The sequence below is a fragment of the Eleginops maclovinus genome, chromosome 3, assembly GCF_036324505.1.
Source record: "Eleginops maclovinus isolate JMC-PN-2008 ecotype Puerto Natales chromosome 3, JC_Emac_rtc_rv5, whole genome shotgun sequence".
In the NCBI taxonomy this organism is placed as follows: domain Eukaryota; kingdom Metazoa; phylum Chordata; class Actinopteri; order Perciformes; family Eleginopidae; genus Eleginops; species Eleginops maclovinus.
Window position 1 is genome coordinate 10,880,019 of NC_086351.1, and position 23,084 is coordinate 10,903,102.

General features: G+C 37.1%; 4 protein-coding genes and 3 long non-coding RNA genes across 9 annotated transcripts; 1 reads left to right on the forward strand and 6 right to left on the reverse strand.

Moving 5' to 3' along the window:
- Nucleotides 1–162: 162 nt before the first annotated feature.
- On the reverse strand, nt 163–1,253 carry LOC134862045 (uncharacterized). Its single transcript, XR_010165457.1, has 3 exons — nt 1,067–1,253; nt 579–718; nt 163–481 (listed from the first exon to the last, which is right to left on the reverse strand). It is a non-coding gene; the product is annotated as an uncharacterized LOC134862045 (long non-coding RNA).
- A 2,233-nt stretch (nt 1,254–3,486) lies between these two features.
- On the reverse strand, nt 3,487–4,515 carry LOC134862120 (uncharacterized). The gene is made up of 3 exons (XR_010165467.1): nt 4,381–4,515; nt 3,863–4,002; nt 3,487–3,728 (listed from the first exon to the last, which is right to left on the reverse strand). It is a non-coding gene; the product is annotated as an uncharacterized LOC134862120 (long non-coding RNA).
- A 3,034-nt stretch (nt 4,516–7,549) lies between these two features.
- Nucleotides 7,550–11,250, forward strand: LOC134861415 (uncharacterized). The gene is made up of 4 exons (XR_010165408.1): nt 7,550–7,682; nt 7,796–7,838; nt 8,030–10,467; nt 10,801–11,250. It is a non-coding gene; the product is annotated as an uncharacterized LOC134861415 (long non-coding RNA).
- Nucleotides 9,636–11,008, reverse strand: s100w (S100 calcium binding protein W). The gene is made up of 3 exons (XM_063878612.1): nt 10,821–11,008; nt 10,303–10,451; nt 9,636–10,185 (listed from the first exon to the last, which is right to left on the reverse strand). The coding sequence occupies exons 2-3, from the start codon at nt 10,441–10,443 to the stop codon at nt 9,997–9,999; spliced, it is 330 nt and encodes a 109-aa protein (XP_063734682.1). The 5' UTR covers nt 10,444–10,451; nt 10,821–11,008; the 3' UTR covers nt 9,636–9,996.
- A 3,784-nt stretch (nt 11,251–15,034) lies between the features above and the next one.
- On the reverse strand, nt 15,035–16,811 carry s100a10b (S100 calcium binding protein A10b). Its single transcript, XM_063878613.1, has 3 exons — nt 16,607–16,811; nt 15,414–15,568; nt 15,035–15,295 (listed from the first exon to the last, which is right to left on the reverse strand). The coding sequence occupies exons 2-3, from the start codon at nt 15,549–15,551 to the stop codon at nt 15,137–15,139; spliced, it is 297 nt and encodes a 98-aa protein (XP_063734683.1). The 5' UTR covers nt 15,552–15,568; nt 16,607–16,811; the 3' UTR covers nt 15,035–15,136.
- A 1,096-nt stretch (nt 16,812–17,907) lies between these two features.
- Nucleotides 17,908–20,033, reverse strand: krtcap2 (keratinocyte associated protein 2). Its single transcript, XM_063878611.1, has 5 exons — nt 19,874–20,033; nt 19,090–19,244; nt 18,771–18,834; nt 18,581–18,647; nt 17,908–18,465 (listed from the first exon to the last, which is right to left on the reverse strand). The coding sequence occupies exons 1-5, from the start codon at nt 19,875–19,877 to the stop codon at nt 18,345–18,347; spliced, it is 411 nt and encodes a 136-aa protein (XP_063734681.1). The 5' UTR covers nt 19,878–20,033; the 3' UTR covers nt 17,908–18,344.
- Nucleotides 20,034–20,221: 188 nt separating this feature from the next.
- LOC134861411 (transmembrane protein 107-like) lies at nt 20,222–22,725 on the reverse strand. Of its 3 annotated transcripts, XM_063878610.1 has the most exons (6): nt 22,674–22,725; nt 22,266–22,359; nt 22,050–22,117; nt 21,855–21,955; nt 21,388–21,484; nt 20,222–21,066 (listed from the first exon to the last, which is right to left on the reverse strand). In XM_063878610.1, the coding sequence occupies exons 2-6, from the start codon at nt 22,350–22,352 to the stop codon at nt 20,997–20,999; spliced, it is 423 nt and encodes a 140-aa protein (XP_063734680.1). In that variant the 5' UTR covers nt 22,353–22,359; nt 22,674–22,725; the 3' UTR covers nt 20,222–20,996. The 3 variants fall into 3 exon arrangements, with proteins under 3 accessions (XP_063734680.1, XP_063734679.1, XP_063734678.1); XM_063878609.1 differs by lacking the exon at nt 21,388–21,484 and adding an exon at nt 21,223–21,319 and having other exon boundaries at nt 22,266–22,714; XM_063878608.1 differs by having other exon boundaries at nt 22,266–22,714.
- Nucleotides 22,726–23,084: the final 359 nt, after the last annotated feature.

A 23,084-nucleotide genomic window follows, 5' to 3' on the forward strand; every position in this document is an offset into this window, starting at 1 on the left:
CACGTTAGTGGTAGACAGAGAGTTGTGGAAACTTACATCGTTAAGCATCTGTAAAATTTGAAAGTATACAGTCTATGCTAATGTTCATCCACAGCCAACAATAACGTTGAATATAACTATGCAAGTGATCGCCATGAAACCGAACAGATGGAGACTCCCATATTGATTTAAACTCAATCAATTTTATTTAGAACATCCTTCAAAAACAATTCACAGTGACACAATGAAAGTTTCATTCTCAGTGCAGTTAGTGTAATATATACCACTGCCACTGTTTTTTACACATTATAATGGTAACTCTTCAAAGGTTTGACATTCAATCATCTGAGCTGTCCCCACAGTCTTTGCCCTTGCCTGTCTTCTTGTGGTAGCAGCTGTTGGCAAGAAAACTCACACAACGAGAAAACTCTCTGAAGTCGATCTCGCCATCGCGTCCCATACGATCTGCCTTCTTCTCACATTTTTTAGATTTGATTTTTTCCTGGAAAAAAATAACATTACCGTTAAAATCATGAAACACACATGAGTAATAAAGAAGAAGCAGGATAGTAAGTGATTTTTCCTGTTGAGGTTCTTACTTTCATCTCAGAGCATTCAATTTCTTTATCCATCATCGTCATCAACTCCTCCTTGCTTAACTTGCCATCAGTGTCAGAGTACTCCACGTACAACTCCACCATGCTTTTAATGATGTCTTGCAAACGAGACATGGCTGTATCTGAACAAAAAGATGATTGAGCAATATTAAAAGAAACACCACAGTCAATACTTTTGAGACGTAAAGGATGAACAGAAAATCAAGGTGTTGTAGTCTTGTGGTACAATTGATATTCTTAAATTAGATTCATCTTAAGTACAGATAAGAACAATGTAAAAGCCAGAAGTTCAAATTCAATTATTCTAAAGTCTAAGATTATATTATAACATTGCCAGTTTACAGAATATACAAGGTAATGTTCTGTTGTGTCAGGCTATTTGGTACTTGTCATGATCAATATGTGAACATGTGACACTTTATTTCCTTTTACAAAACATACTCCCTATATTGCTTTCCATCAGGTCTTACCTTAGAGTTGAGGTTGCCAGGTAGAGAGAGTTCTCGTCTGTGTCACTAACTTAATCTCAAATGAGACTGATGTTGGACTGAGGGGAAAGCCTACTTTTATAAGGGCCGACACACTATGAATGACTAGGCAAAAACACTTCCACACTAATTATGTACTGAAAATCCAACAAACCAGTTTCACCAGTGCTTTTGTGCAGTACTGCACATTGTAGGCCTAGATAGATCATGGTTGGATACATTTTTGTGTTGCTATGCTTTTGTTGACATTGCAGTACATTGGTGTTCAAAGTGTTTTGGTTACAGGTGGAGCACATTTAACGTTTGTCAGATTTTTCTTTGTACGATAGGTGTGGACAGATGTCAGACATTGTGTGTCTGCACTCATTGAGTTAGGTTTGTGGGTAAAAAATGAGTCATACAATGAAAATAGGACTGGAACAGGACAGACACAAGAGGTCTGAACATTAAACAATCCGGGACATTAAACATATGAAGTTATTCCATAAGAGTCCGAAATAAGGTGTTTTCTGGTCATCTGCATTTTAAAAACATCACCCTGAAGACAAAGTAAGAAACTGAAAACCATCGTGTCGAATTGAAATGAAGAAATTGCATTTATGATACTGCCTCCTATCCACTCAAGCCTGTTTTAGTTTAAAAATGAGTTTCCAAAAAGTGTCCATTCAATAAAGGCAAAAAAAATGTAGACTGTAAAGTCTGATTTTATCTTCTTGGTCTTTAATGGTAATTGCTGCATCTGTTAAAGCATTTGCTCTCACTCTTTTCCTATCTTTCTGTAGGAAACCACCTGCTCCTATTTGCATCAATTTGTTTGAAAGTACCCCCCTCTGAACTGAGGGGTACGTTTTTTCATACACAATTTGTAGCCGGACACCAGATATTGTGACACCCAACAGACACAATGATGTCCAAGTGTGTTCTGTACGACTCTCTTTTTCTTTCTTTCTAAGACCTATATTTGCTTCAGTTCCAACTCTGTCTTTGCTTTGTTGGTTATTGGACTGTTTGCAGACTGTTTGAGTCCTACATTTAATTTTCCTCCAATAAAGCACCATTCATGCCAGTGATCTGCTCTGGCTGTACCTATTGAGTTTGGAGCTTTTCGTTACTCCTGAAGTCAATTCAAAATGGACAGCAATCTGCGATATATGCATTTATATCTATATGTTATCTATATGTTTCCTTTGCAAGATATTGAAGTTTCTCTGGTGGAGAACCCTTACAAAAAGAGTGAAAGCGGGTGATATTGAGATGTGAAGTGTGATGGAGAAATGAGTATTGTCAGTCAAACAGGGTTTATTTCCTGATTTTTACTATATCATATCAAAAGCAGTTTTTCAGATGCAGCAGACTCCAGCACCACCCCAATGCTCTGACACTCAACCAGCACATTATATAAAATGTACAACTGAACCTTAATATTATTTATACGTATACAAAATACAACTGAATATTGCCTGATAAGGATTTAAACAAATGCTTGTTTCTGACCGTCATACATGATGTTATGACTTATAGGGATAACCCCATGTTAGCATGTATTAGATTTTTTGGTATCAACTTCATGAAATGAATCACGTGAGTAATATATTGACTGATATTGTTACTGTAATTCGGTGTAGTCCCTCACTTTCTTCCATCCTTTCACTTTATTTATCCAGCTTAGAAATTTAAATGGGACTTGGAAAATGTGTAGCATTGTAACGCAGCCTGGAGTCAATAACACAGAATAGATGTACAGTCTATTGGAAAGGTGAACGTTAACAATGAAGGGTGTGTTCCTCTCCCTGCCTGAAGTGCTCAGTTGATCCATCCAGTGGTGAAACTGAATCAGTATTCTCTGATACACTATACACCAGTGTTGGGCATTATTTATTATTCCATAGTTGAAATTAGATTTGAATACAAACAGGGCCAACTCTTAATCTTTTATGTAAGCCTCTTTGCTACAGTTTTACTTCCGAAATGCCTTTTGTGTTTCTTTTCCTGCATAATTTGCATTAAGTAATTCATCCTGTGTGCATCTGTTTGTTGAGGATTTCATCTTGTCTTAAAAAGATTATGAAAAGGAGGACAAAATTTGGCTTCATATCATGCTTTTGTTCGGAACAACATTCATGATAGTTGGACCTATTTCAGACCTGCTGTATTCCGTTTATTCAGCATGAACTGGCTTAAGTATTCTTAAAGGCAGAGCTTTAAAACAAATTGTTGCAAATAAGAAATGGTTTCACATTATGGAAACTAACACAGTAAGTTAAAGAGTTGTTACAAATGATGATTAAAAAATGTATTATTGACCATTCAAACGCATGGTAGATTTAAATGATTAAATGTCTATTGATGACATTTTAAACTACTACATTATGCAAGTGAATAAAAAAATGAAGACACGCATGTTGATTTAAACTCTATTTTTTCATTTTTTTATTAGCCAGTATTGAAGGGCCATCACATTCTCATGTAGGGAGTGTAACATTATCACATTAGCATTTTTTGGAGCAGTCTCCCCAGGCTTGGCCCTTGCCAGTTTTCTTTTGGTAGCAGCAAACGGCCACGGTTCCCACACACCTAGCGAAATCTCTGAAGTCGATCTCTCCATCGCATGGTTCTTGTCACATTTTTTAGCTTTGAGTTTTTCCTGGAGAAAATAACATTAATGTTAAAAGCGTGAAACACACCTCAGTAGTGAAGAGGAAGCATGATAGTAAGTGAATGTGTTATCTGTAAGGGGAATGTTCATTGTAAGTCTGTCATGTAAAGGGAGGTTCTTACTTTCATCTCAGAGCATTCAACTTCTTTATCCACCATCTTCATCATCTCCTCCTTGCTTATCTTGCCATCAGCGTCAGAGTACTCCTCGTACAATTCCACCATGCCTTTGATGACATTTTGCAGACGAGACATGGCTGTATCTGAACAAAGAAGGTTTGAGTGATTTTAAGAAACACTAGACTTAATCATTTTAAAACGAAAAGGATGAACAGAAATTCAAGGTGTTGTCAGGATTTGTGCAGTGACAATATCCTCAAGTCTTGTGCTACAATTGATATTGTTAAATTAGATTCATTTTAAGTACAGATAAGAAAAATGATACAGCCAGAAGTTCAAATTCAATCACCCTGATTTCTAAGATTATATAATAACATTGCCAGTTTACAGACTATATCATGTAATTTTCTGCTGTGTCAGGCTATTTGGTACTCGTCATGATCAATATATGAAACATGTGACACTTTATTTATTTCCTTCTACAAAACATACTCCCTATATTGCTTTCCATCAGGACTCACCTTAGAGTTGAGGTTACCAGGTAGAGAGAGTTCAAGTCCGTGTCACCAACTTGGTTCCAGATGAGACTGATGTTGGACTGAGGGGAAAGCCTACTTTTATAAGGGCTGACATACCGTAAATGACTAGGCAAAAATCATACAGCATGCAAGATTTTGCCTACTCATGCATGTACTGTGAATGACTAGGCAGTTTCACCAGCGCTTTTGTGAAATACTGGGCCAAGATACATCATTTATCATGTTCGAAAGGGTGGATAAAGGTTTGGGTTGGTTTGAATTTGTTGACATTGCTCAGATTTGTGTGCAAGTGCGGAACATTGATGTCTAAAGTGTTTTGGGTACAGGTGGAGTTCACCTCACCTAACCGCGACAATGATAGATACTACTCTGAAGTACATTATGTGTTTTAGTTATGTTTTGGTTCATTTTAAAACTTAAAAGTCATAGACTTCATTATTGAACATACCGTTTTCAAATGACCTATTGTAATTATATTTATTTCTTTATGTTGTAATTTTATTTTGTGATTTACTCTGTACATGTACGTCATCTGTTGCATGTCTGTCCGACCTGGGAGCCATTGATTGTGATGTTTCTTTAGGGACTTTTTAAATGATAAAGGGGGGTCGTATGCTATACCAAATTTAAAGGCCCCTGAGACAATGTACAATTTTGTAATGTTAGGCTATATAAAAAAACTTGATTAATTGATATATTTTTTCCACAATAGGCCCCACATGGCAGTTACTCAATGAAAAGAAGGATTTTCTATTCTAAGAGTATGCACTCTACCTGTAACCAAAACACTCCACACATCAATGCATGAACTTTGATACAACATTTTTGTCATTTTGTCATCTCTTAATCGCCATGGCACAAAAGGACAGACCAAGCCAGTTTGTGGGGAGTAGTTCAGAGTTTTATTATACATGACTCACCTGATGGTTTTCTTTTATTTCATTGAACAATATGTGTGTACAGATGTCAGACATTCAGTTAAAGAAGAAGGAGATTTGTCGGTTAAAAATGCTGATTCATGCAATGGCCTGTAACATGTAACATGGAAACATAGTTATTAGAGGAATTCCTTACATTTACTAAAGCTTTATCTTGTGCTACAGCAGACACTACAGATACATCCTGAAACTTTCTAATGTTAGATTAGATTTACTTTTTTTTGTCATTGCACAGAGTAGAGGTACTGACACAACAAACTAGATTGAAACCCATGCAGGTTGTGTTTACATTCTCTGTTCATTATCTGTGTTTTTAAATACATAATGTTTTCTTTTAAACTTTTTAAAGTCAATCAACACTGTGGATATGTTTCAGGAATGCGCTATCAGTAAAGCTGTTGTATAAAGAAATCCACAAAAAATCATTAAGAACCTCAACACCACCACATGTGTCAAACTAAAATGAACAAATGGTATATAAGAAACTGCCTTCACTGTGAGGTGCTACTGCTACATCCACTCAAGCATGTTAGAGTTTAAAAGTTGTTTGCAAAAAAGAGTCCATCCAAAAATTGCCAAGAAAAATGTATGTTTATGTTTAAAAGTTGTATTTTAATGGTAATTGCCGCTTGTGTAAAAATATTTGCTCTCACTCATTTCCCATTCATTTGCAGGAAACCACCTGTTTCTCCTATATGCCTTAATTTGTTTGAAAGTACCACCTTAATGAACTGAGGGATAAGTTAATTCTTATTGTGTGTAAAATGTATAACTAGTCACCTCCTGGTCACTGCCAAGGGGCCCTTGAGCAAGGCATCATCGGGCGCTGTACAATAGCTGCCCACTGCTCCTAGTACTAGGATGTGTTACATTCAGAGGTTACATTTTGTGTGTGTGCTGTACTGTGTGCTCTACATATATGATAATAATAAATAAAGGTACACTATACACAAAAGGAATAGCATTACTTCCTCAGCCAAGAATAAAGAAACAATGTGTTCTGTGTCTAAAACTTTTTGGAAACCCACTACATTTGAATTTGGAAATCAATGATTACATTTAAACTCACTGACTGTTCATGAAGACAGGACATGTTTGTCTGGCCAACAGTGGTGGCAGATGCTCATCACCTCTATACAGTATTTACTAACACTTTCTCCACCTCGCAGACAGCATGGAGAATGCAGTAAAAGAGCAAGAAATGGGTGCGGTCAGAAATTGAATTGACTCAAAGCTTAAACTTCATAAAAATACAACAATACTGAATCACTGAATTCCCCCCTGTTTACATTACACTCTGCAGCTAACAAAAGCTTTGATATGGAACACAAGGTTTTGTGAATATTACCTTCGCCACAACATCTGTTCAATAAAGAAAAAACTATTTCGACTAGTAAATAAGTTAGCATACATACACTTGTTGATCAAGTGGTTTTATGAAGTCAATATTTGAACAAATTTCCTTTCGAGACCTAAATTCTACACATTTTATTGCTTTTCTATTTGTTTTGCATTTGGATGTTGTCACGGTCTGTTGGACACCAATGGTAAACCTGCATTAGCTGGTTTGATCGCCCAACAGTTTTTTTCTGGCAGCAAAACACTGTGTTATTATGCTATTGAACTGCCTGCAGCAGGTTCTGTATTCAGTTTTTCAACCAATCACAATTTAAGCCTTTTTGAAACAGACGAGAACCAATAGAAAGGTTTGCTGTTGATAAACCAGATGACCAGGGAGTGAGTTAACACTTTGTGGAGACGGGACTTTTTAATTTAAAAAATGGTAAGGACACATTCCCATTGCAGATCAAATGTTCTAATGGAACTTTAAAGACATTATTGGGAAACATGAAACTTCAAAACAATGCTTCCTAAGAACTTAAGATAAATACAGAAATACAATTAGTGCCCCTTGTGTTTGGTTTGTAATAAGATATCATCTACATGTGCACTGATGGGTTGGGAACTCTGTAATTTTAAAGATAAATGTTGAGATTAGTCCATGTTGATTCACACAAAAGAGAGAAAGACGTAAAGACAAAGAGATATATACTTTCAATTACCTTTATGAAAAATCTGATAATTGACAAGAGTCGGTAGTATTGGAAATTATTGACATAACGTTTCTATTGAGGAAGCACTGACAGTGATATGTGCCCCGGAAAACATAGCAGGGGATGTCTGTTGAATGTTTGATGAGCCCATGATTGATTCCTTCCACAGAAGAGACATCAGATACCTATCAGCTACATGTACAGTGATTGCAATAAACAGGAAAGGATCTTACAACAAACAAAACCTTTGGATTTCCAGAAATTAAATGTTATTTGCAAGCGGTTGACAGAGGTATGAAGACGGTGAATCTCACTTTTTGAATGTAACTTTTTTACACAGATAACAAGTATGAGTTTCATAATGGATGTACACATAGCTTAACAGCAGCATGCTTCTGTTTTCAGGGTCAGTCGTGTCACAAATAACACAAACCTATGTGGCCTGAAGGTAATTTGCAAATACATTATGGTGCTATTAACAATCTAATATTACAACTTAAAGGCTATTGTTATTAGTTTTTCTTTATGATGTTGTTGCCATCTGTTGGACACTAATGGTAAACCTGCATTACCTGTTATTGCCTAATAACCCAACCGTTTTTCTTTCTCTGTCTTATTATGCTATTGAACTGCCTGCAGCAGGTATTTCTTTGGAAACAGCTTTTCAACCAATCACAAGAGCCTTATGGAATCAAACAAGAGCCAAAAGAAAGGTATGTTTGCTGATAAACTGAATGGGAGTGAGTTAACACTTTGTGGAGGGGAAGAAAATCCACATAGAATGAAGCTAAATCAAATAATCTTGAGATTAAAAGTGGAACGGACACATTCACATTGAGCATAGTTTGTGTTAATCAAATTCTAAAGGCATTATTGACCGACAACAAAACCCTAAAACAATGATTCCTAAGAAAGTGAGGATAAATGTGCATTGAAAGATAATATACAAATACTGCCCCCTGTGTTTTGTTTATCATAAATAAAAAGCCATAATCTAAATGTGCACTGATTGGTTTGAATGTTGTATTTTGACAAGATAAATGTTGGGTTTGATTCATGTTCATTTACACAAATACATCCAAAGAGAGAAAGACAGAGAAAACAGAGAGTTATATATACTTTCAACGTATACTTTAAAGTATACTTTTACTTTAAACTTTATGACGTAAAACAAATCTGATGTACAATAAGTCCTGAACCTGTTAGGTACTAATAGAGCAGACATATCCATTAAGGAAACCCTGACAGTGATATGTGCACTGGAAAACATAGCAGGTGATGGCTGTTGAATGTTTGATGAGCCAATGCATGTTTCCACAGCAGTGACATTAGATATCTATCAACTTCATGTACAGTGATTGCCATAAACTGTAAAGGATTTTACAAAAAACCAAACTCACATTTTTGAAGTTTTTTTTTCAAGAATAAAAGTGATTTGAAACCAGTTGAAAGTAGGAATGTAGGAAAGCACTGAATTTCACATTTTGCATGCAACTTTAATGGACGAATAACAAGCTTGAGTTTCATAATGGCTGTGCACATAGCTTAAACGCAGCCAGAATAGTTTTAAGGGTCAGTTGTGTCAGAAATAACATAAACCTACTGTGGGCTGAATGTCATTAGCAAATAAATAATGGTGCTATGATCAATACAACGTTTAATACAAAATGTTAAAGTTATTGATATTTGATTTGCTGTAGGATGTTGTTGCCATCTGTAGGACACTAACTGTAAACTTTCATTACCTGTTATTGCATAATTACCCAACCATTTTTTCTCCCACAGTCAAGTAAAGCTCTGTCTTATTATGCTATTGAACTGTCTGCAGCAGGTATTTCTTTCGAAACATCTTTTCAGCCTCAGGGAATCAAAACAAGAACCACTAGAAAGGTAGGTTTGCTGATAAACTGAACGGGAGTGAGTTAACACTTAGTGGAGGGGAAGAAAACCCACAGAGAATGAAGCTAAATCAAATCATCTTGATATTAAAAGTGGTATGAACACCTCTAGATATACAGTCTATGATGAACAACCATCAAACCCATTGATTTCCCCCAATTCGGTAGTTTTGGAAATAATAGAGCTAGAATTTCTATTGAGGAAACACTGACAGTGATAAGTGCACTGGAAAACATAGCAGGAGATGTCTGTTGAATGTTTGATGTGCCCATGCATGTTTCTGCAGCAGTGACATCAGATACCTATCAGCTACATGTACAGTGATTGCCCAAAATCAACAAAAAAATATCCACAACAAACCAAACTTTATTTTCAGGAATGAAACGTATTTGAAAACAGATGACTGAAGTATGAAGGCAGTGAAACTCATATTTCGCATGCAACTTTGAAACACAAATAACAATCATGAGTTTCAGCCACAACTGTTTTCAGGATCAGTTGTGTCACATATAATATATGCATATTGTGACCTAAATATTATAAGGGATGTGCAAATAGCTTAATAGCAGCAGCAGCAGCAGCAGCAGCAGCATCTGTTTTCAGGGTCGGTTGTGTCACATAATAACATATACATACTGGGTCCTAAATGCCATTTGTAAATATATTATGCATATTATACAAACATTTGTAGGTTTTGCAGGTAATATTCAGTCTTCTTGTTCACCTTCTTGTTCTTTTCCCTTGCCTTTCTTGCCACCCTTCCCTGTCTTCTTCTGGTAGTAGCATCTGGCCAGGACACACACACACCGACAAAACTCACGGAAGTTGACCTCTCCATCGTGGTTTTTATCCAACATCTCCATTGCCTCCCCGATGTCAGCTGCATTGATTTTATCCTGGAGGAGACATCATAAGAGTTAAATTACAACATGAAAAGCACGGAGCCCACCTGAGTGGTTGTCTACAGTACTACTTTTATTTTATGAACTAATTGGATTTTTAAAGTCTCTTACTTTTAACTCTGGGCTTTGTATTTCTAGCTCCAACACCTTCTTCAACTCTTCCGTATTCAGCTGGGGTTTCTTGCCATCATCATCAGCATACTCCAGAAATATGTCAACAATGTTTGTAATGACCTGTTCCAGACGAGCCATGGCTGTAGCTGGAGACAAAAGATTGTAAGTGATTAGCAGAGGAAGGAGGAAATACCTGGACAACATAGACAATAAAATGAACCAAATATACATTATCGTAGACACTGAATTGTCAGAACTATGAAGCGTTGTGTGTTCATATAAGAGATATGTCATAAGACCGATGTTTATAGACAAATCAGAGGATGCACTGGCTAAAGATTAAACAAATATGATGAAACATGAATTTACATAATGAATTAAGGTTGAATTTATAACCATAATTCCATGTTCTGACACATCCATTGCATCTTGCATTATCATCATCTAAATGAAATGCTTCTATCTTCTTTTTCTCTTGCCTTCTCTAACATCCAGCTTTAATCAGCTGTACTCACCTTAGAGTTGAAGTTCCCTGGAAGAAGAGAGAACACGTCTGTGTTGCCGGCTGACCCAAGTGAGAATGATTCAGACTGAGGGGAAAGCCTCTTCTTAAAGAGAAGACCCATACACACAGACACACACACACACACACACACACACACACACACACACACACACACACACACACACACACACACACACACACACACACACACACACACACACACACACACACACACACACACACACACACACACACACACACACACACACACACACACACAGGGGCTTGTATACACCCACATCAGCAGTGATTCATGCACTGGAAATGTTCCCCCTTTCCAACCAAACTAGTGTTACCATGTCTTTCTCTGAGTATTTCTATCATAAATAGAAGACAGTGTTTATGTTTGTGTTTTATAAAGTAAATGTTACCCATGTTGACATTTGTGTTTGTGAGTGTCTGTGTGCATTGATGAACAGGGGGAGTAGATCATCTAAAGTGAGGCTCTTCATCGAGAAGCTGCACTGTGAAGCCTTCTGGAGAAAATGTGTCAGTGAATGGAAAGTTACACAGTAGTGCCCAGCCCAAAGTGGAGAGTGTGAAGTCATAGCTGTGTATGTGTGTGTGTGTGTGTGTGTGTGTGTGTGTGTGTGTGTGTGTGTGTGTGTGTGTGTGTGTGTGTGTGTGTGTGTGTGTGTGTGTGTGTGTGTGTGTGTGTGTGTGTGTGTGAGTGTGTGTTTGTGTGTGTGTGTGCGTAATTTGTCTCCATGTCCTGTTTTCCCCAGAGTTTTTTTAACGTTCTAAATCTAAGAAGTTCTGCAAATATTGGCAGTGAGTCACATAGTTTAGTCAATTATATAACTCAAAAAGAACATGACAGAACAGAACATAAACAGAAGTAGTAGTTTATTCCTGTAGTTCTACTGCAGCCACCCTCACAATTTTAAGAGTGATTTCTTTTATTTCCCTTGAACAGCTAAAGAAATTTAAAAGAGCTTTAGGAGTGCCAGTTTTAAACTTGTCAGCACCAATCATAAATCTGCTTGATTAGAGTCTTTAAGCATCTCAATGTGAGTGTCTTGGCTGTCTGTTTTACCATGTTTTATTTGCTGGAACCACTCCCCACTCATCCTGCTCCACTGTTGCACAACTAAGCCTCCATTTTCCACTTGTCTGTTCCGAGGCGTCAGAAGAGAAACATTTTCCTCCTCTCTTACCCTGCTTTGCCCCATGCCAAGTCCCTTTTAGATTAAACCATTCAGCACCAGCACTCTGTTCACTTTGGCCGTATTACTTTCACTTATTGAATACAATCAGATACTCCTTGCAGGGGAGGAAAAGAAAATAGAGACGTAGGATCATGTGGTGTTAATTACAAAAAAGTTCATCTCTCCACACGCTGCTGGGTGGGGTGTGAGTTACAGTTTCCCTATTGAAGCTTTGCTGTACCTCTGCAGTCTGCACCATGAACATGAGCACATAATAATGATCTTAAAGAGAAATAGCTTTAAACTTCTAAATATTAGTTTTACCATCCAGTCAAAGATGTAAATGTTTTCAAGTCGAATCTAAATGATTTATTATAATCTATATTTTGCTTTGGCTCTCTTTATTTTAAATAAACCTCACCAGTTAAGCAGAAAGGTAAGCCACCACCTTTGCAAGGGAAAAAACAAGAGCAAAAAGTGGTATAAAAATATACTTAAACATGAAAGCCATGAATCATACAGCAATGGATGGCATTGCTTTAAATTACCAGGTGTGTATGCAGGTTTCTGTACATTGCAATGTACTCAAACAAAAGGTTGTAAGGAAGTACTTTTGAAAACACTTACCAAGAATGTCCACCCACAGAACAGCCTACCCAAAAGACCTTTTCCACATTCACAGACAGACATTGCGACAGATAGCAAGATAAGTATATGATCGAGTCTCAACACAGTGTTCATAACAGCTCCGGCACCATCATCTGTACACAGCACTCTCTGTGAAACAATATGTTGTATGTATGATGTCCACTCAACTGATGTTTTGTGTCTTTATATAATACAACCTTGACTTAAGCTGCATTTACTGATAAAAATCAAGTGGTGGAATTAGAAAAAAGCCAGTGGAGGAATCCCTGAGTTAAAAAGTGTTGTTGTTTTTTTTAAAGAGTATCGTGACATCTACTGGTGTGATAAAGGCAATACATGACTTCCTGCTTAAAGGAACAAATCACAGGGATGTTAAAGGCTAATAGCCGAGCTGTGACTACCGCCCACGCCAGAAATAATTAGTACATTTAGCTGTAAATGTCCTTTTCATATCTAACTTCTTATTGTGACATCCAACTTTTGGACTCATCACAGATTTGATGAAAAACACTATACATTGACAGGGATGGAAAGAGTGACATGCTCAGGTAAAACGACTGACACCTTATGGAACTTCTACTTAGGTACAGTTAATTTACTTCCATGTCTAAACATATACTTATATAAAGTCAATAGCTTGCAATTACATTTGGAAAAGGGAAGACATGGAAGAAAAGATTTTGATATAAGATGAGGTAAACTACTAAGATAACCTAAATGCTATGCAATACATTTCAAACTATAGACCAGTGATGCATCATCACACCACAGAGGTCTTATATTTTAACCAAAAATGTAATTAAATTAACACAGACTGCAGTATACAGCCTTTGCATCTCCTTATCATCAACCTGGGGAATCTGGGGAATAGTGTTAACCTCTGCACATGATATGACCTGTAAATGAAGTTCCTTGCTTGCATGTTAACAGAAGGGGCTGGTGCCTCTGATTTTGGGAAACTCTAACCTCTCTACTGTATTACACACTACAAATGTGTGATATGCGATAAGTAAAATCATTCTAGAAGTCGCTTATGCTGTTTTTATTGGGAAAGAAGTAAGGGTAAATTCTGCTTTGTACTGCATACCTTCGGACATTGTATATTATTCACCAGATCAGTGATTCTAAATACTTACTTATCATTTATAAAAAGAGGTTTTTTATTATTTCATCAAGTATGTAAACATTTCACGTATTACTACATTTCTAAATGTTTTAGTGTTATAAGTGTTTCTGGAAAAGAACTGGTGTCACTTATAACACCAACGACCACTTTATTACATTATAGACCCTGAAATCAAAACAGCTAAAAGGCATTCAGCCATCATTCATTTTACATATGCTTTTCCTCCAAGTGACAAATACTGCTTTGTTTTTTTCTTGCCAGATTCTCATGACAGCCAATGAAAGATAAGTCTGTGCTTTACTTTCATGACACATCAAGCTATCTGCTGTCTAAAGGTCCTTTTCACACACTCTTGCATAGTGTGTACATTACATGTTTCATTAACTTAAAATACCTTGTTTCACTTTTAAAACTTTTAAAGGAATGAAAGGCATGTTTCCTTTCTTCTGAAATGTAATTGAGAATGTGGAGGTGCCAACCCTCCAACGAATCAGTCTGAAAAGACAGAGAGCGTTTTTTGTAATCATTGCCCAAAGGCTTTGAAATATTTTTTCCTTGAAAAACTTAGATCACAATGACTTGCTATCTAATCAAATCTCCCTTAGATTACTCACACAATGGCTATGGTCCATGACTGATTGTTGGAACAAATGCTCTCAATGTCGATGTGCAATTAATTTAACCTTCTTTTCAGCTACTGAAGAGAGAGAGAGAGAGAGAGAGAGAGAGAGAGAGAGAGAGAGAGAGAGAGAGAGAGAGAGAGAGAGAGAGAGAAATATAACAAAATAATGTGCAAGAAAAAAACAGGATAAAGAATTTGGCATCTAAATAAAAGACTAATATCTCAAATTATCAAAACAACACACCATGTGCATGCTTATCTGCCAACCCACTAACTTATTCCATAAAGGAATGTGGTGCTGCACCCAAGTTCATCATGCAACATCTAACACCAGCACATTCCCATGTTGAACCATTGACATACTGTATCAAATGTGCTGCCTCAATTGAACATTGATATTTATGAGAAAATTGATGTAGATCAGATTTGAACTCAATATACCCTGGACTTTTTGAAGTATATTTTTCTGCCATTGGCATAACTATTTTAGACTGTAATGTTTCCATGTGAACACGAATAGCAAAAAGTGTATAAACTACAACCATAAGAAAACTTCCTTATGAATTTGGTGGAAAAAGTACTTTGTTCATAACATACTCAAAAACAGACAGAAGGTGAAGTCTTGTATAAGGTTTTTACTTGGAGAATCTCTCCCACATTTGTGATTCTTGGTCTTACTCTAAAAAACATTAAACATCACAATTCTTCCTTATATTTTCCCATCACTTCTTGCTCTTCTTTTCATGGAGCAAGTAACACTTCTCACAGGCCAACGAGAGGCCGCACACAAGGGGAAGAAACTCTTCAAAGTCCAACTTATCATCTTTGTTGCTGTCCAAATCTTTCAATATTTTCTCCACTATTTTTGGGTTCTTCTGGGTCTGAAAGAGCATTAGCAAGAGACACAAAAGTTAAAGTCAATACAGTTAGTCACATAGAAGTACACTGATTGGCACCAAGGATATAGATGATATTTGATATAAGGTAAAGCAGTCTTACTTTCAGAAAGGTGGGCAACTCATTCTCCATCAGTTTTTTTAGTTCTTTCTTGCTTAAGGTCTTCCCATCTCCGTCTTCAACAGAATAGTGGTGGAACACCTTGATCAGTTGCTCCATGCAGTTCTCCAACTCAGTCATGGCTGCAGAGGTGTGTGCTGAAAGGAGGAAAGACAATACACATTTTGAAATTGTTCATGAATTTCAATAAAGTATTACACTGCAGTAAAGCAGTAGGCTGCACTTACTCAAGTATTGCACTTAACTACATTTTAAGGAACATGCTGGCTTACTTTAACTAGGTTATGTTATGATACTTTACACACTTCACTACAATTTAAGATAATGGATAAAGATACGATTGTATTGATCCCTTGTTCCACTTCCCTGCAGTATGTAAAAAGAAACCACACTTTTACCAGCTGCCACATAGTAATGTACATATTAATGAGTTCATTATTATAAATCTGCAATATAGCATCATTCTGAAAGGGGCTGCTCTGCATAAAAAGTTATTTTCCTTAATGGTATTCGTGTATTTCAGTATTAATACTTGTACAAAGATTTTGAATACAGGAGTTTTAACAGAAGATTTCTACAGTGTGATACTGCTACTTTTGCTTAGGCAAATATATGCAATCTTTGTCCAGCCCTGAAGCTTCTTCAACCAAAGCTTACATATTGCTAAGTGGAAAAGTAGGCGTTGTTCTTACTGGCACTCCAAGCAAATTCTTTAACCATTATACCATTTTCTGGCACATACACCAAAATCCTTATCTCAAGCCTCCCACTCTTCCTCTGCCCCTTCCTTCCATTTACCTATTTCTGGTTGAGTTCCAAAAACAACCCCAAGATCTTTAGAGATCGAATAGACGAAAAACAGGAAAATAACTTAATGTCGAATAACGGACAGAGGACGAGCCGCTACTTGTCAGAGGAGGAAAGTCGTGCGCCAACAACGCCCAAACTCACCAGGGAAATATGTTGAATAGATTACAGACTTAACCTAAAAAAGAAACTGCGTTTTTATGTAGCCACATCGAAACAAAGCCTTAAAAGAAACAGGCAAATGCAACCGAGAAGAATATTCTTCATAATAGACAATGACTTTTCGTCTAAACTAGCAACTTAAAAAACAACACGAGAAAACATTGGAAGCAGAGAAGTAAGTTTTTGAGTAAGTATGACAAACTTACCAAGAAACGAGGAAGCAGAACGTGTATTTGGAGATTCAGTGAAGAGTGCAGACGCTCACTGGCAATTTTTTCAACAATTTATAGCCGCGGGGCAACGCCCAATGTGATGGGAGGGACAGGGAGGGAGAGAGAAAGAGGGAGAGAGAAAGAGGGCGCAAACTCAACCAAAGACACAAAAGAGACACGGAGATGAATATATTACTCTCTAATGCTACTTATTGTTCATATATATTTCCCTAATAAGTTTTAAAATGATGACATCTTTAGACATAAACATCCAGGTCACAATCAGTTATTCTGAGTTGTTCTTGTTTAAATCATGGATAAGGTGGCAAAGGCGCAGCACAATGACGCAGATCAGCTGAATGACACACACACATATCTTACATTTGCTGGGACATGCTGAACAAGCCCAAGCCTCTCATGCCTCAGTCTTGAATCGTTTTTAGGTAACACTTAAAACAATATATGTATTTAAATTGTATTTGTTTTCCAGGCCTTCTCTGCTTTCAAACAGCCAACTAATTTTAAATGATTTATGATGACATTGATTTAAAAAAGTTAGAAAGTGATGCCTTTAACCATCTCTGTCGAAAGCCTTTGTTTATCTAAGGAAGATCCTTTATCAGGCACACCCAGTTCCCACAGACAGTCACACCTGGAAGCTGTCCAGAACCACCATCATACGGCCTGTTGGCAACTGAGCAGATTTACTAGAATCTATCTTTAGTATTTTTTGAGAACTTCAGTGATTTAACCTTTTTGAATTTTATCCTGTCAATCTAATCTTTTACGTTTAACTTTTTGGCATTAGTGGCATGTTGTACTTTTCACCACCCCAAAGAGTGTCACTTGAAGGTTGAACAACCCATCACTTACCCGTCTTTGATCAAATACTGAATACAAGTAAGCATTCTCACTGAAACATGAACTTTTGTTAGACTGAACCATATGCTGTGCTTACAATTACACATTTCAGATTTATATTTTGCCTAAATAAAATTAGGCTTAAGACTAATGTGAATCATGGCTATCCTGACATCACCTCCCTGCACATACAGGACAATCATAACCGGTTTACCTCTGATGATCATCAAGCATCTATGGTATGGCTACTTTGTGGAAAACTGCTGGCAGAAGACCAAGACAAACAAGAGATGTGTCAATCCCTCCCATGCTTTTTTCTAAACAGTATTTCAGCTCACAGATGTTTCAGGATACCACTGCACCTACCTGAACAAATACACAGCCATTTGCTATGTGCACAAAAACGGTTTGACAAAATGAAAACACCGTAAAAGTAATTTTACAGAGTTTAATTACAAAATGAATTAAACAAAAGGAAGCCACTTTTTGTGCTGATGAATACACAGGTAACACGTTGGGATGTTTCAATCTCTTTGCAGTCAGTGTAAAAATGAGTGCTGAGGAAAAGGTTGTCAATGGAATGTTGATGGCTTTTTTTCTTCTTTTTTCTAATCTTTTTTGCTTCGCTTTTTTAAATTACCTTAAATCCGAGATCACTGTAAAAAAAAACACAAAAAAACTATGACTGACTTAAAGTCATTGAACTGTTTGTCGCTTTTCAAATCATCTTTAGAAAGCCTGCTGAAATACACAAAGGGTTATGGATTTAAGACACTACTAAAAAATATGCAACTGCTTTGTTGCACTGGCCCATCAGCACCTGCGTAATATTAACTGATTCACTGGATGCAAGTGGGATCCAACAGATTCATCAGTTCTTCCTTTTGCCCTTGCTGGCAGCCTTGGCTGGTGTTACTGCGGGAACAGCGGCTTGGTAGAGCGCCGCAGATACTTTGTTGATGTAGTACACGGCAAAGAGGGAGAATATCAGGCTGGAAGAGAAATAAATAAAAAGCAATATAATCAAATTAATTTAGATAACACTTTTAACTGGGTTTTATAAAGTTGAATATGGTCTTTGTGATCTGCAGAGGTATTGTCACATACCATGTGGTGACACAGACGCGATGTACCAGACCAGAGGCAAACAATGATAGGCACAGGCACACCAGAACTGGAAGAGAGAGTAGTTAACCAGTTAGGATATATGAATAGAGATGTCAGCAAAATATAAATAAAAAAGACACACTGGAGTGACGGCAGGCAGGAGTCTGATTTAAGTGTTATCATTACTTACTCTCTGGGAATATCTTGGCTTGGAATCCCTTCCCGAAAATCAGATTTTCAAGATTATTAAATGCCTGGAAATAAAGTTAAGGTGAAACACCATTCAGTGGTATCTGTGTATTTACATACACACAATACACCAGGATTTTCAGTGAAAGCAGGTTAAGCAGAAAATGGGACGTAACAATTTGCTGGAAAATGTGTAACTTACACTAAAGACAGCAACAGCAGGGGATGAAAGAAAAATCCATATACGATAATATCAATAATACTAAAGAATGTTATAGTTTAATGATTAACAACAGGGATTGAAGCAATCATTAGGATACAGTGAGGGAGCAGATGAAGAGGACTGAGCCCAGGAAACCTCCCACGATGGTGAGCCACTCAGTGGATCCCAGCTGCTTACTGAACATCTGCATGCCAGCAAATACCAGCACTGACAGCAGACTGGACAACACTAGAGAAGTGCCTGTGTTCACCGCTACAAGGCAAAAAGAAAGAGTACGGTATAATTCAAACACAGATGGAAAGCGCTTGACAGAACGTATAAAGATAAGCAATGGCTAATCTAAAAATAATTGGAATAGTATGCTGCAGTTATACACCGGAAGGGGCAGGGCACTTCAGTTGCAGCTAAACTGATAACTTTTGCTCTGCTACACAGAAAAAGTACATTTGATATCAATACAATTAAAGGTGAAAACAGTACGTAGACTAGAGACGTATATCATACACTGTTAACCTAGTTCGTTTCAGCTAATACAAACACTAATACAATCTAACTTGTTATATCGTAACGCCACGTCAGTGTTCGTTCATAAACAGTTCCGTCAAATCGTTAGCTTTGAGCTAAACAACCGACGCTGGCAGCAAAATGATCCGGCTGAAGAAAATCTCTACAATCATAGTGTAAGAAAATGTGTGACTCATGGCAGACTTATAATAATGCATTTGGTAAATAAATAGCTGCTAACAAAGTCATCTTTTTCTAAACGTTAGCTTTAGGTAGCTAGCTTGAACCCAAAGCTAGGTGCTAATAACAATATCTATGCGAATATAAACGCACTTGTTGCGTTTACTTGAATGGTAAAATAATCCTGCAATACATACCCATATCTAATGTTTATTTAGAGTCCTCGTAAGGAATCAGAGGTAAATTAAGTTTTAACTTGGTAGTGCCAGCAGCTAACTTCACCGGCTCTAGGAACTAAAAACCCTCTCTAGCCGGACCAGATTACAGGTGGGACCAGTGGGCGGAGTTTTGAAGGAGGGAAGAGGAAGTTGTTGTTTTGCTGGTTAGATTAATATTACTTTATCTGCTGAATAAAACACTGTTATAAGTCTCATAACACGTCGTTCTTATTTTTACATATTAATCTTGTCTAAACTTGCACAATTGAAAATTCAATAACAAAAGCCCTATATTTTGTTTGCTGACACATTTGAACTGTATATTAATCAGAATCAGAAATACTTTATTTATCCCAAACTGGGACATTTTTTTCGTTGCAGCAGCCAAATACAAAAGAAGCAAAACAGATAACAAATAATTAGAACTAAAAACTAAAAAAGAATAAAAAGAAATATACAAATAAGGCAATGAAATGGAATATTAAATCAGTATAATGTAAATGTACAATGTTAAGTGTGAAGGTATGCATGTTGAGTCCAGTTCACAAGAGAGACTGCGGAGCAGTGGCTACGGAGCAGTGAGTTGTCTGCCAGCCCGAGGTGAATGATATCCTGAAACAATAAGAAAATATAAATATATATATATAGGCCTATGCTGTGAAAAATGTGTCCGGGAGATGCAAAAAATAAACACAATTGCCAAAGGAAAAATCAGAGAAAAAATAAATAATGACCATCAACAGTAAGAAAGGATTTATACAAAATGTATTCGCTTCATAATAGCCGTCGAGAACCTCCCTAGAAATTCAACAGATAGAATGCAAATATAACCACCACATCAATGTTTACAGATAAAGGAAAACCTAATTGAATCAATTTCATTCAAAATTAAAAAATATATATAACGACAGATAGAAAATGGCCTGTATATCCTTTTGATGTTTGTTGGTGCAGTGTTCACATAAGTCAGTAAAACACTGTTTTTCAGTTAATTCCTCTGCACATTATTATTGAATCACAGACCCTCTGTAGCTACAGTGTCTGTTGATAAAGCGAGGCAGTTGTCCACATCCACACTCAATTGTAGCTTCAGGAGTTTCTTTCATAATGGCTTCTTCTTCAGTCCAAAAACGGCTATAAACAGAACAATCTCCACAAAGGCAGGTAGCACACTGGAGGGAGAGAGGGAGACACAGAGAAATGTATGGAGAACAGTGCAACAGTGAGGCAGTGGCAACATGCATTTATACTTACTAAATTGGTTATAGAGAGACTATGAATTTGCTTTCATAAAGCTGATACATGCAAGCACACACCAACACACCAACCTGCAAATGGCAAAAATAACCCAATACGTCCAGCATTCCCACTTGTCAAACACAAAGAAAGACAAGGATACGGAAGCGCTGCAGTGGACAGCAAGTGCTGGTTGTAGTTACTGTCAGGGAAAAAAAACCTCTTTTTGGATAACTTTTAGGTAGGTATACACTAACCTGCAAATGGCAAGGATCCACCAGTAGATGTCACACTCCCACTGCTCAAATAGAAAGAAAATCAGAGCCACTGATGCACTGGCATGGGCTCCTGTTGCTAAAGTAGACGAAGAGGCGAATACACAGAAGTTTGAAGTCATGGAATTGTAACTGACAACTAGAATGACTTTTAATATATCACTTGTTCTTATTTTTACACTTACTTGACACCCTGAATTCCCTGGCTTTCTTTATTTCTAAAATTGCAAAGACCAAAATCCCTCATCCCATCCTTTGTTCAATGCACTTGCTGCTGTAATCTCACACATTCTCTCTTTTTTTTTAGCACATTATTAGTTTATTTTCAACCGTACATATATAAATGATATCATTATCATGTTTGGATAATAACATTGAATACATACATACTTCTATATTTTACTTTCACATTTGTCTATCCTTATAGACACTCTCAGTGTAAAGGATACACAGGAGACCTTGGCTGCAGTTGAACATGGACACTCCTGAGAAGAACCCAGCCAACTCTATAGCAAAGAGACCGAGGGTGACCGCCAATGCCGCCACCAACCTTAGACAAAGAGAGACATATTAGAGGATGTGTTTGCATGTGTGTGGTCAGTTATGTCTCACTTTGTGTATGGGTTTGTCATGTGTTATCTTACTTCCTGTCTTCATTGTCATACTGCTCTTGCGTGAAATCCAAAGGCAAGCAAGCCTTCACGTTGTTTTCCTGTGAAAGAAACATTTGAAACCACTTAGCATCAAAAACACTGAAACTGCAGAAACAGTGGAGAATTGAAAAGATATTTAATGAAACTAAATTATTTGTAACCATAAAAAAAATCACCGTACACTATAACTTGATATCATTTACTTACCCTCGACCAAAAGATTGTGATAACAATGACAAGGTGAGCTGTGATAGTCAGGAACCGTGCAGGGACGAGACTGCTAACAGCCGACATGGTGAAACTATAAAACGAGTAATTTACACCAACATGCGATGGGCAAACAAATGGAACGTTATTTACCAGAATGTAGACGTGCCTAGCTAAATTAGTGCACAGATTAGCGTAGTTTGCTCATTAGCATTTAGCTGAGTTGTGATACTTAATGCACCTTTATCCAAGGTAAACACACACTTCAAAGCTCGCACATGAACGTAGACTAATAGGTTTTAACCGGTTCTTCAAATAATATTTAGCTAAAGAGAGCAACTCAAAGCAAAACCAAGCTGTTGCGTTTTGAGGCGGTTGCTACAACAACCGAGTTAAACCATTGCATACCTAAATGCAGTCCGGTTTAACCAACGACCAACAGCCAAAGGTTCCCGACACGGACAACGATTGAGAGAGGACTGCTCTTGTTTTTTTTTTATACAACACTGCCATCTAAAGGCACTACGAAAACTAGGCCACAAACAATTTGGCATTTGGACATGTTAAGAGACACGTACCTCCAAAAAGAGCAACCATGAGGTTTATTAGGACAAACTGAGCTGCGTATTTAGGCTGCTGTAGTTGTGAGAAAGCAAGAAGGAAACGAAACGTGTTAAACATTATATATTTAAATTGTATAAAGAGGAATGGCGTTTAATAAAGAATACATAATATATATAACCTGGTAAAACTAGCGATTGTTGTCAAATAAAACCAAGATAACATTTCAACAATGTAACAGGTTTATCCCTTGTGCAT

Coding starts and splice junctions, on each gene's coding strand:
- LOC134861411 (XM_063878610.1), bottom strand. CDS start 22,352: ATGTCGGCTGTTAGCAGTCTCGTCCCTGCACGGTTCCTGACTATCACA. Junction 22,118..22,265: donor TCACAATCTTTTGGTCGAGG/GTAAGTAAATGA, acceptor TTTCTTTCACAG/GAAAACAACGTGAAGGCTTG. Junction 21,067..21,387: donor TGGATCCTTGCCATTTGCAG/GTTAGTGTATAC, acceptor CTCTCCCTCCAG/TGTGCTACCTGCCTTTGTGG.
- s100a10b (XM_063878613.1), bottom strand. CDS start 15,551: ATGACTGAGTTGGAGAACTGCATGGAGCAACTGATCAAGGTGTTCCAC. Junction 15,296..15,413: donor AGTTGCCCACCTTTCTGAAA/GTAAGACTGCTT, acceptor ATGCTCTTTCAG/ACCCAGAAGAACCCAAAAAT.
- s100w (XM_063878612.1), bottom strand. CDS start 10,443: ATGGCTCGTCTGGAACAGGTCATTACAAACATTGTTGACATATTTCTG. Junction 10,186..10,302: donor TACAAAGCCCAGAGTTAAAA/GTAAGAGACTTT, acceptor TGTCTCCTCCAG/GATAAAATCAATGCAGCTGA.
- krtcap2 (XM_063878611.1), bottom strand. Junction 18,835..19,089: donor TCTTCATCTGCTCCCTCACT/GTATCCTAATGA, acceptor CTTTATTTCCAG/GCATTTAATAATCTTGAAAA. Junction 18,648..18,770: donor AGCCAAGATATTCCCAGAGA/GTAAGTAATGAT, acceptor TCTCTCTTCCAG/TTCTGGTGTGCCTGTGCCTA.